General features: G+C 43.2%; 1 protein-coding gene across 1 annotated transcript in view; it reads right to left on the bottom strand.

The window, feature by feature from the left end:
* Nucleotides 1–1,461: 1,461 nt before the first annotated feature.
* Nucleotides 1,462–14,478, bottom strand: part of Slc18b1 (solute carrier family 18 member B1) — a 29,270-nt gene continuing 16,253 nt past the window's right edge. The window contains exons 6-13 of the mRNA XM_051164334.1: nt 9,502–9,638; nt 7,501–7,602; nt 4,752–4,843; nt 4,205–4,300; nt 3,152–3,226; nt 2,222–2,315; nt 2,058–2,110; nt 1,462–1,672 (exon numbers count right to left, since the gene is read on the bottom strand). Coding sequence (XP_051020291.1) covers nt 1,606–1,672; nt 2,058–2,110; nt 2,222–2,315; nt 3,152–3,226; nt 4,205–4,300; nt 4,752–4,843; nt 7,501–7,602; nt 9,502–9,638 — 716 coding nt within the window. The 3' untranslated portion in view covers nt 1,462–1,605. The remainder of the gene's footprint in view (nt 1,673–2,057; nt 2,111–2,221; nt 2,316–3,151; nt 3,227–4,204; nt 4,301–4,751; nt 4,844–7,500; nt 7,603–9,501; nt 9,639–14,478) is intronic.

Raw genomic sequence — 14,478 nt, forward strand, 5'->3', positions numbered from 1 at the left:
GTTTTCCCCCTCTTCTTTTGCCTTATTGGGGGTGGGGCGGGAGCAGGGGAATAAGTGGGTGTCTAGTGTCTCTGCCGTCTCTTCTCTTCGGCAGGTGGCCAAAGATGCTGCTGAATCCCGCAGTTCTTGTTACCATTAACAACAACGGATGCTACTGAGACACACCTTCACTTCAGATCTCTGCTCAGACATTTCACTTCCACGGAGAGAGCTTTTGCAAATTCATCCCCTCGGGTGTGTAACCAGTACGGGACAATCGCTCTATTAGACCATGACTTTTTTTTTTCTTCTTCATTGAACATTACTACAAGTTACAAATTCTGCTGTTTGTGTATTGTTTTCCCTTTCTACTGTATATGTTGCATAAAGAATTGATCACGTCACTGGTACCTATCTATGCAGGTTTGATCCGTAGAAAGAAATCTGAAGATATTTTTGGGACTAGGGATGTAGCTCAGCTGGGAGAGTGCTTGCCTGGCATGCACAAAGTCCTGGGTTCAATACCCTGTGTGGTGGTGCACACATGTTAATTCCAGAATTTGAGAAGTTAGAGGCAGGAGTTTCAGGAGTTCAAGAGGTTGTCCTCAGCTTCACCGTGAGTTCCAGGCCACCCTAAGCTACTTGAGACCTTGTGTAAAAAGTGCTTTGAATGAATACCATGAATAAATAGACAAAAATCATTTGTTCTATTAGAAAGGAAATGTAGCTACTACAATATGAAAAGGAATGAGGTGGTACAAAGTTGACATTCTAATTTCAAGTAGCAGCAAGGATGGTTACACGAAGCGGGGGGATTTCTCCAACGTGCAGCACACAGACATGGCTGGAGGGAGGCTGCTAGTGATAGACACTTTTTCCAACAGTGGGAGACATAGTAAACACAGTCAGCAAACACAAACCATGGGACTAAAACAAAGATATACTAAGATTAGAAATGAACAATGTTATGCCAAATTTTATATATATATATATATATATTATATATATATGCCCATATATATATGCCCACATCATAACCGAAAATGTCACATGACGGGAGTGCATGTATTGCTTTTCTTGGACCTTCCACGCAAACATTTATAGAAAAACTGAGAGCCAGGGAATGCTCTGGAGTTTTTACATGGCAGGCAAGAATTTTGACTTTTCAATGAGTACAAAATTCAGTGTAGAGAAAAACCCATCTTTCAAAACTGATTTCATAAAATTATTTCTTCTATTTTCTAAGCTCAATGTGTATTAAACAGCTTCATTTTTTTTTTTTAACCTATCAATTTTTGGGAGGTACATTCATAGGTCTTGTGAACTCACAATGAAAAGTGAATCCAAGAACAAGAAAGCCAAAGTCAGTCGAGAAAAACACCCTGACGGGCAAGGTCAGTTATTTAGAAACGCAAGCTTCTGTTGGCTTTCCCTCTCTCATAGATGTCCCGAAGGCCTGCCTTGGTGGGCCACCGAGCCTTTCTGGAAGTACACTAAGCTCAGGAGTCAGGGCCAGTGTTATCTAAAACCAGCCTGAGGAGTCCAGGATGCGAGTACAGGAAGCTCTGGGTGGCACACAGGAAGCTCCTCCAGCCAGCAGTTGCTCCTGCCCCAGGCCTTGCAAAGCTAGGAGTCATTAGGCAAGAGAACAGCTTGTTCCTCCTCTGTGCCAACGATGTTTTGTGCTTTAGATCTACAGTAAGGAGGAAAAAAAAAAAAAACAGTATTTATTTTCTTAAGAAAACTAAATATAGCAGGTGGTTGCACATGCATTTAATTCCAGCCCTCAGGAGGAAGAGACAGGCGCACCTCTGTGAGTTCAAGGCCAGCCTGGTCTACAAAGTGAGTCCAGGACAGTCAAGGCTACACAGAGAAACACTGACTCAACTGGCACCCCAAAACAAACAAATAAAATCCTAAAGACTAAATACCCACACCTCCACTGAAACACCTCCTTGGACCTGTCAAGCAATGAAGCTTAGGATTCCCAGAGACCTAACAGCAAACAGGGATGGAAAATAACAGTTCTTTTCCACTCCCTCATTTAAGAGGAAAAAATGTCCAGAAGTTAATCATACCTTCTTCTAGTCTTGGAGTGCTCCCGGAGGTAAAATAAGCCCATCACAAGTCCCTTAAACACAATGAAACATGCAGTCAAAGTAAGTCCTCTGACGCAAGTGTCTCCAGATTGTAAGGACGTGGAAGAACCCCCCCCCCCCCCAACAAATCCATGATCACTCACACTTATCAGAGTCCATAGGCCTTGGATAGCTGCTGCCCACTCGAAACCAATTTTCTCACACAGAAATCCGCCCAGTGTTGGTCCCAGGAAAGCACTGACGGTGGGGAGAAGAATGGGTGAAAATCTAAGAGTGCAAAAACTACTTTGTGAAGACACATGACACCCCGGTCACTCATCTTCCTTAAACTAGAACAATAGAGGCTAAACAGATGGGGCGATTCCTGGCTGTAAGTAAGAGGCCTGGGTGTGGTTCATGGTAAAGCACTTGCCCACAGTACACAAGGTGCCCACTTCGATCTGCAGAACCAATGCTGAGAGCGGGAGGGCATGAGAAGGGGAAAAGAACAGCGATTACTAGTCATTTGTAAGAGCAGAGTGGCTTGCTGACCTACATAACAATGAAAACAGCAGTACATCTTTAAAGAGCCTTGTTATTTTGGGGGTGGGGGTACATGACACAGCAGCCATAAGAAGATCAGAGGACAGCCTTGTGGAATTGGTTCCCTTTTTCTTTCCATCTTTACATGGGTCCCCAGGACTGAACTCAGATCTTCAGACCTGTGTGGCAAGCACTCGACCTGCTCAGCCCTCTCACAGCCCCGCTCTTCTTTGTAGTCTTAATATCTGAGTCAGCTCAGTACATAGCTAGTGACTTTCGGTGTGCCATATTGCTACCCTGGAGGGTGCTGCCAGGGCTAGCAGAAAGCAAATAAATAACCAAGCAAGCGAGTGAACCAATAAAGAAATACGTTTAAAAAGTCTGAGATACGCTGCTGTCAGAGGAACTTTTAAGTATTACTCAAAGCGAGGCTCATGAGGGTCTCTTGGCTTGGGTATGAAGTCAGCTGACATGCTCGGCCCTGGGTGAGCTTCGGTTTTCCAGCCGCAGCATGCTCCTCCCATCTCTCAGGTGCCGATGGATTCACTTACCCAATGGACCACATGGCACCAACAAGACCAGATACGAGTCCCAGTGTGCCTATTCCCTCTTCAAACCCATTTTCACTGCAAAGACAAACAAGGACAAAACCATCACGAAAAGGAGATCGTGTATGGAAAGATTATTTGACAGAGCCCGTCAGCTAGACCAGGTATAATCTGAAGAGACTGAAAACAAGAACCTTCCATTTCTAAAAAAACTAAAAACAAAATGGACAAAATATGCAAAGGAAACTTGAAGGGATCTTTAGTAAAATGACTTAATTTTATTACATCTGTAGACCAGTAAGAATCATAACCAATTTGTGTTAAGTTCTAATTAAGTACATAATTGAGAAACTCTTAAAATGGGAGGAGGAGAACAAAGTGTTCTCTAGAAGAACAAATGGGGAACCAGCTCTTTGTCCTCTGAGCATCACTGAGAAATCCCAGCACAGTCACAGACCTCAGTGTTCACCAATGTGCCCACTGCACAAAGAAACAGTGGCCAAGGTACAGATGCCTGATAACCCTACATGCTTGTATGGTTCTCCTCCACGTAACAGGGCAAACACTGAGGCCTCTCCATTTGGCTCTGGACTTTTAAGATGAATAGCACACACATACACACTCTCTCATACTCTCTCTCTCTCTCTCTCTCATACTCTCTCTCTCTTACACACACACACACACACACACACACACACACACACAACTCAACACACACTGGCACACACTCACATGCACTTACTCTCACACACATACTCACATATACTCACTCACTCACTCATTCTCTGTCTCTGTCTCTGTCTCTGTCTCTCTCTCTCTCTCTCTCTCTCTCTCTCTCTCACACACACACACACACACACACACACACACACACACACACACTACCAGAGACATACATCAAGCCCAGCATCTCCCCGAAACCTCTTCTACCTTATAGCATATTGCCACTACGTTATAATCAGCATGATTTCGTTACACGGTTTGTATCACAATGTTTACATGCTATGAAATCATGACGATTTACTCTTGGGCAAACATCCCCTGGGACTGACTTACTACGCACAGCTGAGCATCTCGGGAAACGTCGGGATGATGCTCATTCCTGCAGAGATGCCATTCACAAGCAGCACCAGCACCAGGAGCCAGAGCTGACTGAGGGGAGTCGTGGAGGAAACAAAGCATTGTTATTTTAGGAGACACAAACTTAAAACCAAGGAGGGCAGGATAAATGCTACTTTGAAAATAACTCCGAACAACCGTGCAACTGAAACCCAGGAGAAGGCTGGGTAAGATGGTGCAGGCCAATAATGCTGCCACTCGAGAGGACAAGTCAGGAGGACCATGAGTTCAAGGCCAACCTCAGCTGACAGAACAAAGCAAACTAACACTTTATAAACAAGAATCAACATTTTTCTCACTTGGTAAAAATTTCATGGGCTAAGATTTGCCTAAATCGCTGCCAGTAAGGCCTGTCGGTCAAGCAAAAAGTTCAATACAGTCGTAAGTCAAGTCACTGTTTAAATAGCAATGTTTACATTACTAAGCCATTTAAAAAGTTAAAGAATTACTATTTCTCTAAAAACATGGAAGACAAGAAAATTACCTTTTAATGTGAAGAACGGGTATGGGTCCTAAGAGCATGTAGCACCCAGCTGTAATTAAATTTCCAAAAACCAGAAACCATTTCCGCAGATTCTGGTAAAGAGAAAGAGTTTAAAAGCTTAAACCAAAAGACCCTTTGTAATCAAACTATACATACATATATATATATATATATATATATATATATACACACATATATACATATATATATATATATGACATTCAAAAATCCAAGTACACAGAAGTCCTGCAAGAAGGGAGCATATCACAGAATCTTTGTGCACCACGGGCTTGCCGGTGTGTCACAGTACCCGTTGCAAAGCACATTATTTAAGAGTGCTTACTGTAGCCAGGCATGGTGCCACACACCCTTCTCAGAAAAACAAGAAAACAAAAAAAAAGTACCTACTGTAAAGTGAATGGATGGGTATACGCTATTCTAGTGCCTAATCTGATGGTATATAGAGGTCGGCTCTGGAGAGGCAGTGTGGTCTTTTTTGTTTTTGTTTTTGTTTTTTAAGACTCTCCAAGACTCACTTTGTAGACTAGGCTGGCCTCAAACTCACAGTGATCCGCCTGCCTCTGACCCCCCAAGTGCTGGGATCAAAGGCGTGCGCCACCACGCCCAGCGGAGGTGGTGTGGTCTTGAAGGAGGAACCCTCATGACGGAGATCCACACCTTTCCAAGCAAGGTTCTGAGAGCAGCACTGCCCACACCTCACGTGGGGTTAGTGTGGAGCACACTGACTCCCAACACAAGCAGGAGCCTGGATCTTGCAGAACCACGAGAAGTAAGTTTCCCTTGATTATTTGTGCTCTGGCTCTTTGAGCCTTTGTTACAGAAGTCTAAACAGCCCAGGATGGTATCTCATAAAATTATATCTTATAAACTCCTTGATCCAGGCCATATCTTTTTTTTTTTTTTTTTTTGGTTTTATGAGACAGGGTTTGTCTGTGTAGACTTGCCTGTCCTGGACTCACTTTGTAGACCAGGCTGGCCTCGAACTCACAGCGATCCGCCTGCCTCTGCCTCGTGAGTGCTGGGATTAAAGGCGTGCGCCACCACCACCCAGCCATATCTTTCTTTTTTAAGCAAGGTCTTGCTATATAGGCCTGGCTGGCCTTGAACTAATGATCTCTTAGCCCTCCTGCCTTCCAGGAGCTGGAGTAACTGATATTGGCCACCGTATCTGGCTTAAGATTCTGCCTTCACATTTAGTTCCAAATGTTGTTAAGAGATGTTGTTACCTTTTAGGGGCCTGGAGAGAGGGCTCAGTGGGTAAGAGTTCTTTCAATATAGTCCTAAGTCAAACTCATTGGTTTGTTTGGGGTTTTTGTGTGTGACGTGGCTGTGGGGCTGTGGGGCTGTGGGGCTGTGGGGCTGTGGGGCTGTGGGGCTGTGGGTGTGTGAGAGATTTTTCAAACCAGGGTTTCCCTATGTAGCCCTGGCTGTCCTGGAACTCCTGTGTAGACCAGGCTGTCCTCAAACTCACAGAGCATCCACCTCCTGAATGCCTGAATTAAAGACATGTACTACCACTGCCTGGTCAAAGTCATTATCAAAATATTAATATGTATATTACTAAAGCCATATTAGTCCTCTCCTAAAGGACCCAAGTTTGTTCCCAGAACCTATGTTGGGTGGCTCAGAAGAGCAAGAAATCCAGGTCCAGGTGAGCCAATGAACTCTTATGGTCTCTGAGGTCACCCATATACAAGTGACATATGTGTAAACAGTCACATATGCATACACACAAACAAGCATGAAGGTAAAATCTTTTAAAAAGAGAAGACATCATCTTTTTTGTTACTTGGGTTACTAAGCAGTTCCTATATATATATATATATATATATATCTTGATAAATATATCAAGAAAGCTAAGGAGAGGAAAATGCAAAAAAAGCACAGGAGGTCTGCTTAATGATGCTACTTTTGCATACCAGTCATGCAGACTGAGTGGGTCGGGTCTTACTGAAGGAGATCAGAAAAGATTCACTTCAAGATGGCGACTGGATGGGGAATGCACCTTTAAGGGTCATTCTGTCACACCCCCTCTCTAAATCAGAATCTCCCTTTATTGGTTTCTGTTTCATCAAGTCCAATAAATTTTTTAAGAGACTAAGTCTCTGCCCTTGTTATTAGGATTTTGTTTTGTTTGGGTCATTAGGGAAACTTTTAGAAGGCATAATATAAGCCAGGCTTGTCCTATCAACAACAGACTGTGACCCTGGCTCTGGGAAGATTGAAGCAAGGACGCTGAGTTCCAGATCAGCCTGGGCTACAGCCAGCAGTGATGGCACATGCCTTTCACCCCAGCACTTGGGAGTCAGAGACAGGCAAATATCTGTAAGTTCAAGGCCAGCCTGGTCTACGAAGTGAGTCCATAATAGGCAGGACTACAAGAGAAACCTTGTCTCAGGAAAAATTAAAACAAAAAACAACAAAACAAAACAAAACAAAAAACCCACCACCACCACCACCAACAACAACAAAAAACCACAAAAAAAAAAAAAAAAAACTTTATTTCATAGTCAAATAGTTTTGAGATGCTTTAGCATCAGGCTCTTTTTCACGTGAAATACTAAACTTGAGTCTGCTTAGAGACACAACTGAGGCTGGGAGACACCGTGTTCTCTCCATCGGGCAAGCTGAAGGTGTCAGCTTTAAGGGACGGACCTTTAGAAATCTGAAGAAATAGCTACAGATCTAAACACACAAGAGCAACTCGATTATAAATCAGTGTACATACAGGCATCTTATCACTGAGTAGACCAAACAGCGGCGAAGAAATGGTGTAGGACAGCGACAGACCCAGGAAGACCAGTCCCACGTATCCAGCTGACAAACCAAACTGGAAAAGAGATCCCACATTAGAGTTGAATGCTAAATCTCTCTTTAAGATGAACACATCCCTTTCCTTCCTCTGCCCGAGCTCTAGTAACACAAGTCTATCCGTTACACTCAGCATTTGTACTGTTTATAGCTGTGACTAGAAAACAGTGTAAAGGGGGTTTGGGGGCTGTAGATTATCTTGGCTCATGGTTTCAGAGTGTTGTGGTGGGAGGGTGTAGGAAAGCGCGGAGCTTACAGGACAGCAGCCAGGAAGCAGAGAGCCAAGGCGTGTGTGTGTGTGTGTGTGTGTGTGTGTGTGTGTGTGTGTGTGTGCGCGCCCGCGCGTGCGCGTACATGTGTGTGTTAGCTGGCCTTCTCCTTCCTTCCTTTTCTCACCCCAGCCCTAGCCTCTGGGATGGTGCTACCTGCACTTACGGCATTTCCTAGTTAGTCAGCGCTGTCTGGAAATAACCTCAAGACTTACCAGAGATGAACCTTACTAATGCCTTAGGCACTTTTTCATCTAAGCAAGCTAACAACCAAGATAAGCTTTTATCATGTTCCTCTTGTTATTACTTTGTACATGGGTAAATACTTTTTTCTAAGGAGGAAAGAAAGAAAAAACAAATAAAAACAAAACTCCAACCACTTATTAGAATTCCTAGAAGTTTGATTTTGTAGCATTCGACATTAAACACATAATTTGATTTCTACAAATTGTTATACTCTCTCATCTAAAGTGTTCCACAGATTTTATGTATATGTAAAAATCACACACAGAATTTATTAAATGATGCTTTAGGATACTGGCCCTGGGGTTGGGTTTGTGGGGGCAGGGTCTGCACAGCAGGGGCTGTGTCATAGTAAAAAGCAAAATAGCTAATATGAATCAACATTTGTGTTTCAGCAATGGGGCTCTTGGTCCCTGTCTCCTACTCTGTAGCATAGACAGACCATAGTCATGTGATTGTATCAAATAGTTAAAAAGCAAATAGACAGAGAACTGGGACAGAAGGTCACCTCCCAAAAGACTTAGCGCCCGTTCCTGATGCCTGATTACAACTCACACAGCAAGGAAAGTTATCCTAGCTAAGTAGCATAGAAGATTGTTGGGGGATGATCTGATGTGTTTTGATGCTAATTACTGCTTGCTGTCTGTGTGACCCTCCTTTTGTTTAATAAAAAGCTGTCCCACCTGGGCAGGGAAGAGATAAGTGGGGCTAGGAGAGAGAGGAATTCTGGGAAGAAGAAAGACGGCCATGAGAAAAGGAGAGAGACCTGAAGGGAAGAGAGGAAGGCTGCCATGGGTTAGATGGAGGAGAAGCACATGGCTGGCGTGGATGGAGAATCTGGCCCAGATTAAAAAAAACATTAAAAAGTATTTGGGATTATAGATGGGAGGTAGCTTGATAGAAGTTATTGAAAACAGATGGCATGGGATTGAGGCAGGGATCCCATGCCTGCCCCACTATGGGAAGTAGTTTCAAGGACTGATATGTACCCTGCCCCAGGTTAACTAAGGCTATTTTAAAATATGACAAGTGTCTGTGTCTTAATTGATTACTAGCTGGGCCTACTGACAATACAGGTGATACAGATAATTTAAAAAACAATAGAAGATGCCCACACACACCTGGAACAATATGAGCCAGGCCTTGTGGTCTTGTGTATCAGACACTAAGGGAAGATTCTATCTTTCTTAGTGGTTCAGACTCTGGATCACAGAATCGCCTGCCTGGCTCAAAGGAACAGAACTGAGGGAGAACAGCCATCCCCACAGCGCAGCTTCCTGCCTACCTCTTTCTCACAGCTAAAGGTCTTTCCCTAAGGATGAGCTCAAGGGCACAAAACCATGGCCTCGGGTACGTGGCCAGTCTGCAACTGTGGCTGCACATGTGCACACAGTCAGGCCGCTTACCTTCTTCATGACAAAGAGAGACAGGTTTGGATCAAGGAAACCAAAGCAGGAGCTGAGTGAGATGATGACGAAGGCTGTGAGGCCCACCTTGGGCAAGGTGATGAGTTTCCAGAAGGACTGTTGGCTTGGATCAGACTCTTGGTGTTTAAAAAAAACAAAAACAAACAAACAAACAAAAAACAGAAACACATCACAGCAATTAGCGTCTCTTAGCTTTATCTTTTACTTTAGGGCCAAAGCTGGTTTAAGATTGTCTCTCAGGTACTTTGGAGTGGCCTAGAATTAAATACTATCATCTACATTAGCTTCTAAATTCTCCAACAGTGGATTTTATTCAAAACCCTGTCTCGAGAAACAAACAAAAGAAAACAACAAGGAACAAAAGTAAAAGAAAAGAAAAAAGAGAAGAGTTGATTACTGTGATCCTGGACAGAGACAGCCTCAGGGTTAGCCCTCATAGATTCCCATTTTGACCAAATCATGCATCACAATAGCCATGTGTACACAATGTCCAAAAATTAAAAGAGTTCAGACTTGTACTGTCTCAGGTAATATTCTCAGGGAAATTTCAGAATACAGAGATAAAGTCAAGACTATCAGCCTGTTTTTCGAAAGCACAGCCAGGAGCTCCACCCTCAAATTGCACTACGCATTTCATTTATTTTTATTTTTAATTTTTTTTTTAAAGATGCATGTAAATTTTATTCATGGTCAGACTCTCAGTCTAATCTTGGTCCATTAGCAATACTGCTTCCGAGAACGAGGCATGTTGAGCCCAGAGCACTGCCAGAGCCTCATCAATGGACTTTGCCTGTGACATGCTGCCCCTGCCTCTCTGACTAGCACTGCTTGTAGTGCCTTCTTCCAACTGTCACTCACAAACTGGTCAGACCTTAACATTTTTCTTTTAAGCAAAGTATTAAAGGTATTCAAAAGACAAAGATTAACAGATGTCATCCATCTATATTTTCAAATTACTAATCTAGTCTCTTCACATTGTACCCAAGTAAATAAATTTAGAGAGGGAAAAGTGCCATCTTGTGGCACTACGCAGTACTGCCAGCAGGCAGGCAACCTTGGTAGATTTTATATATTGAATTTGAATTGAAAATCACAAAAGAAGCGGGGCTGTGGTGGCACACACCTTTAATCATAGCACTTGGGAGGCAGAGGTAGCTGGATGTCCGTGAGTTCGAGGCCAGCCTGGTCTACAGAGTGAGTTCCAGGACAGCCAGGGCTACACAGAGAAACCCTGTCTCGAAAAACCAAAATAAATAAATAAAGAGAAAGAAAGAAAAAAAAATCACAAAAGATGGGCTGGAGAGATGGCTTAGCAACTAAGAGAACTTACTTCTCTTTAAGGGGACCAGAGTTCCATTTCCAGTCAGTGGCTCACAATCACCTGCAGTTCCAGCTCTAAGTGACCTGATGCCTCTGATCTCTGTGTGCACCTGCACTCTCACACACACACACACACACACACACACACCAACACACAATTAAAAATGATAATAATAACTAGGCATGGGTGTGCATGCCTTCAATCCCAGCACTCAGGAGTCAGAGGCTGCTGGATCTGTGAGTTTGAGGCCAGCCTGACCTACAGAGAGAGTTGCAGGACAGCCAGGGCTACACACAAAAAAAAACAAACCAAAACCAAACCAAAACCTGTGTTGAGGTGCATGCCTTTAATACCAGCACTAAGGAGGCAAAGGCAGGAGAATCTTTGTGAGTTCGAGGCCAGCCTGGTCTACAAAATGAATCCAGGACAGCCAAGGCTACACAGAAAAACCCTGTCTCAAAAAACCAACAACCAACCAACCAAGCAAACAAAAGCAAACAAACAGAAACACCTTTGTTGAAAAACAAAACAACAACAAAAATGTAAAAACAACAAACAATAGAACATTAAAATAAAATAATTTTAATTATGAAAAATTTTAGTTTCAGTCTGTTTACATTTCTTGTGCGTGCAAAAAGCATTATCTGTTACAATATATGGCTCAGCGGTTAAGAACAGGTTCAGTTCCCTGCACTGACATGGCAGCTCACATTGATCTCTCACTCCAGGTTCATGGGATATGATGCTCTCTTTCTGACCTCTGAGGTCACCAGACATGTAAATGGCATCTGGACATACACAGAGTAAAAAATACTCATCCATATAAAACAAAATAAGTAAACTTTAAAAATAGTTTCAACTTTAACATAAAAGAATGTATAAAAGCATCTATAAGAAGCAACATTTTATTGGTGTAAATGAAAACTCTTGGGTAGAATGTAGCAAAGTCTATGGGCTGCTTCAAGGGTACTTGGGTGTGTGTCCCCTCACTTCCTCCAAATCCTGGCATTGCTACTCTCCTCAAGGAGACAGAACTCCCTGGTTACCAACACCTGCCATGAAAGGTATCAGAGATGGGGCGAGGGGTAGTCCATAAAAAAAGCCACACATATGGTACCACTTGAACCCTTCTCCTACAAAGAAGAGATTTGGGGAAACCACTTAGAAAAGGGGACAGAGCTAGAACACGCTGGTGAGCAGAGGGTATGGGAGAGTTCGGAGACTCCACACCATGTGACACTTACACTCAACAATTGCTCAAGTGGCTTTCAGGGTACAGGGATTGTCTCATCGATGTGAAAGATTATATTTTGAGTTTGCCTGCAATCCTGTCATGCTGAAGCGGAGACAAGAGGGCCAGCCTGGTCTCCATAGTGAGTCCCAGTCTCAGGAGAGACCCTGTCTCAGGAAAAAAATTATCTACAAGTAAAAATTATATTTATCAGTAGTGAATGGCACTGGTATGTGTGTGTGTGTGTGTATGTGTGTGTGTGTGTGTGTTGTGTGTGTGTGTGTGCATCCAAATATATAACAATTGCATTACTTGTCGTTTCCTGTAGTGAGAACATTTAAAACCTACTTCTCTTAGCAGTTTTCAAGTAGTAGTTTTGCTTTCTGAGACTTCATCTCCAGGTTCAGAACAATGCTATGTAAAATAGTAAATAGAGCCAGGTGGTGGCAGCGCACACCTTTAATCTTACCACTCGAGGAGGCAGAGGCAGGCAAATCACTGAGTTCAAAGCCAGCCTCATTCAGCAAGGCCAGGGCTACACAGAGAAACCATGTCTTTAAAAAAAAAACAAAAACAAAATAATAATTATAACAATAGTAAATTCCAGAAACATAGAAGCTCTAAATTTTAAATAATTTTAATTATAGTAATTCTATTTGTTTTATACTTTCTACCATAAGTTCTACTTGTTCTATACTTTCATTATTATTGCTAATCTCGTTTTATAAATTTTGTTTATTTTATTTGTATGTGGTGTTTTGCCTATGTGCATGTCCGGGCCATGTGTTCCTGCTGCTGCGGAGGCCAGATTGAGGATGCTCCATCCTGGGAGCTGAGTTACAGATGGTTGTGAATCATCACGTGGGTACCGGGACTTGAACCCTGGTCCTCTGCAAGAGCAGCCAATGCTCTTAACCATCACTTCAGCCTCCTAACTGTGCCTAATTTTCAAGTAAACCTTATCATAGGTATATGTGAGTGAATAAAAACATAGAGTAAGTGGGGCTTAGTGCTCACTCTGTTCCGGAGCACAGCCTGCCTCGTAGCATGTGGCCCACAGAGGAGGTGGGTCTACAGCATAGCATATAGATCTTCCTGTCACCGCGATGTAAAAGCAGACCTCTTCAGGTTCAGGCTCAGGATTTTAATGGGAGGACTGCCGTGCCCGTGGCTGCTGGAGTAGAGAACCAGAGAGCACCTGGAGAGCAGATGTGGAGACTGAGGGGCTCCTAACTAACACACAGCGCTAAGCATCACTGGCTGCGGGCGTGGAAGGACACTGAATGCTGCCAATCGAAGAGAAAAGAAAATGTGGCTACTTCCCTAGTTATCTGCACTAAAACTTTCAACAACTTTAAGAATACTCTAGCCAGGCGTGGTGGCGCATGCCTTTAATCCCAGTACTTCAGAGGCAGAGGGAGAGGCAGGTAGATCGCTGCGAGTTTGAGGCCAGCCTGGTCTACAAAGCTAGGACAGCCAAGGCTACACAGAGAAACCTTGTCTCAAAAAAAAAAAAAAAAAAAAAAAAAAAAAGAATACTTTTAGATAGGAACATCATTCAAATCTGAATTATAGCCTGAATACTAACCCAAAAGATTTTTTTTTTAATTCCAGTTTTCTTTTTTCTTTTTTCTTTTTTTTTATTAATTTATTCTTGTTACATCTCAATGTTTATCCCATCCCTTGTATCCTCCATTCCTCCCTGCCCCCCCCATTTTCCCCTTACTCCCCTCCCCTATGACTGTTCCTGAGGGGGATTACCTCCCCCTGTATATGCTCATAGGGTATCAAGTCTCTTCTTGGTAACCTGCTGTCCTTCCTCTGAGTGCCACCAGGTCTCCCCCTCCAGGGCACATGGTCAAATGTGAGGCACCAGAGTACGTGAGAAGGTCATATCACACTCTCCACTCAACTGTGGAGAATGTTCTGACCATTGGCTAGATCTGGGAAGGGGTTTAAAGTTTACCTCCTGTATTGTCCTTGGCTTTTAATTCCAGTTTTCATTCGTCTGGTTTAGGTGTCTTTTCCCATTTCCTAGTATAATAGAGTTAACAATTTTTTTCTTCTGCTGCATGAGAGTATGACCAGCTATTTCTTTTTTTTTTTTTTCATTAGACTTAATTATTATGTGTGAGTGTTTTGCCTGCCCGTATGTATGCACACTACAGGCATGACTGGTGCCCAAGGACGTCAGAAGAGGATGTCAGATGCGAACCACAGATGCTGGGAATCGAACTCAGGCCCGCCGCAAGGGCTCTTCACCACTGACCCATCCCTCCAGGCCTGTTGCTGACTGTCCTGTAATTCTCAGTCAAATAGCCATCACACTTGGGCATCTCAGCCCAGGATGCTAAACTAAGGAAAACAAAAACAAAACCCAAACAAGCAAACTGATTCTTTACAC

Source organism: Acomys russatus, chromosome 21 (assembly GCF_903995435.1).
Source record: "Acomys russatus chromosome 21, mAcoRus1.1, whole genome shotgun sequence".
NCBI lineage: Eukaryota > Metazoa > Chordata > Mammalia > Rodentia > Muridae > Acomys > Acomys russatus.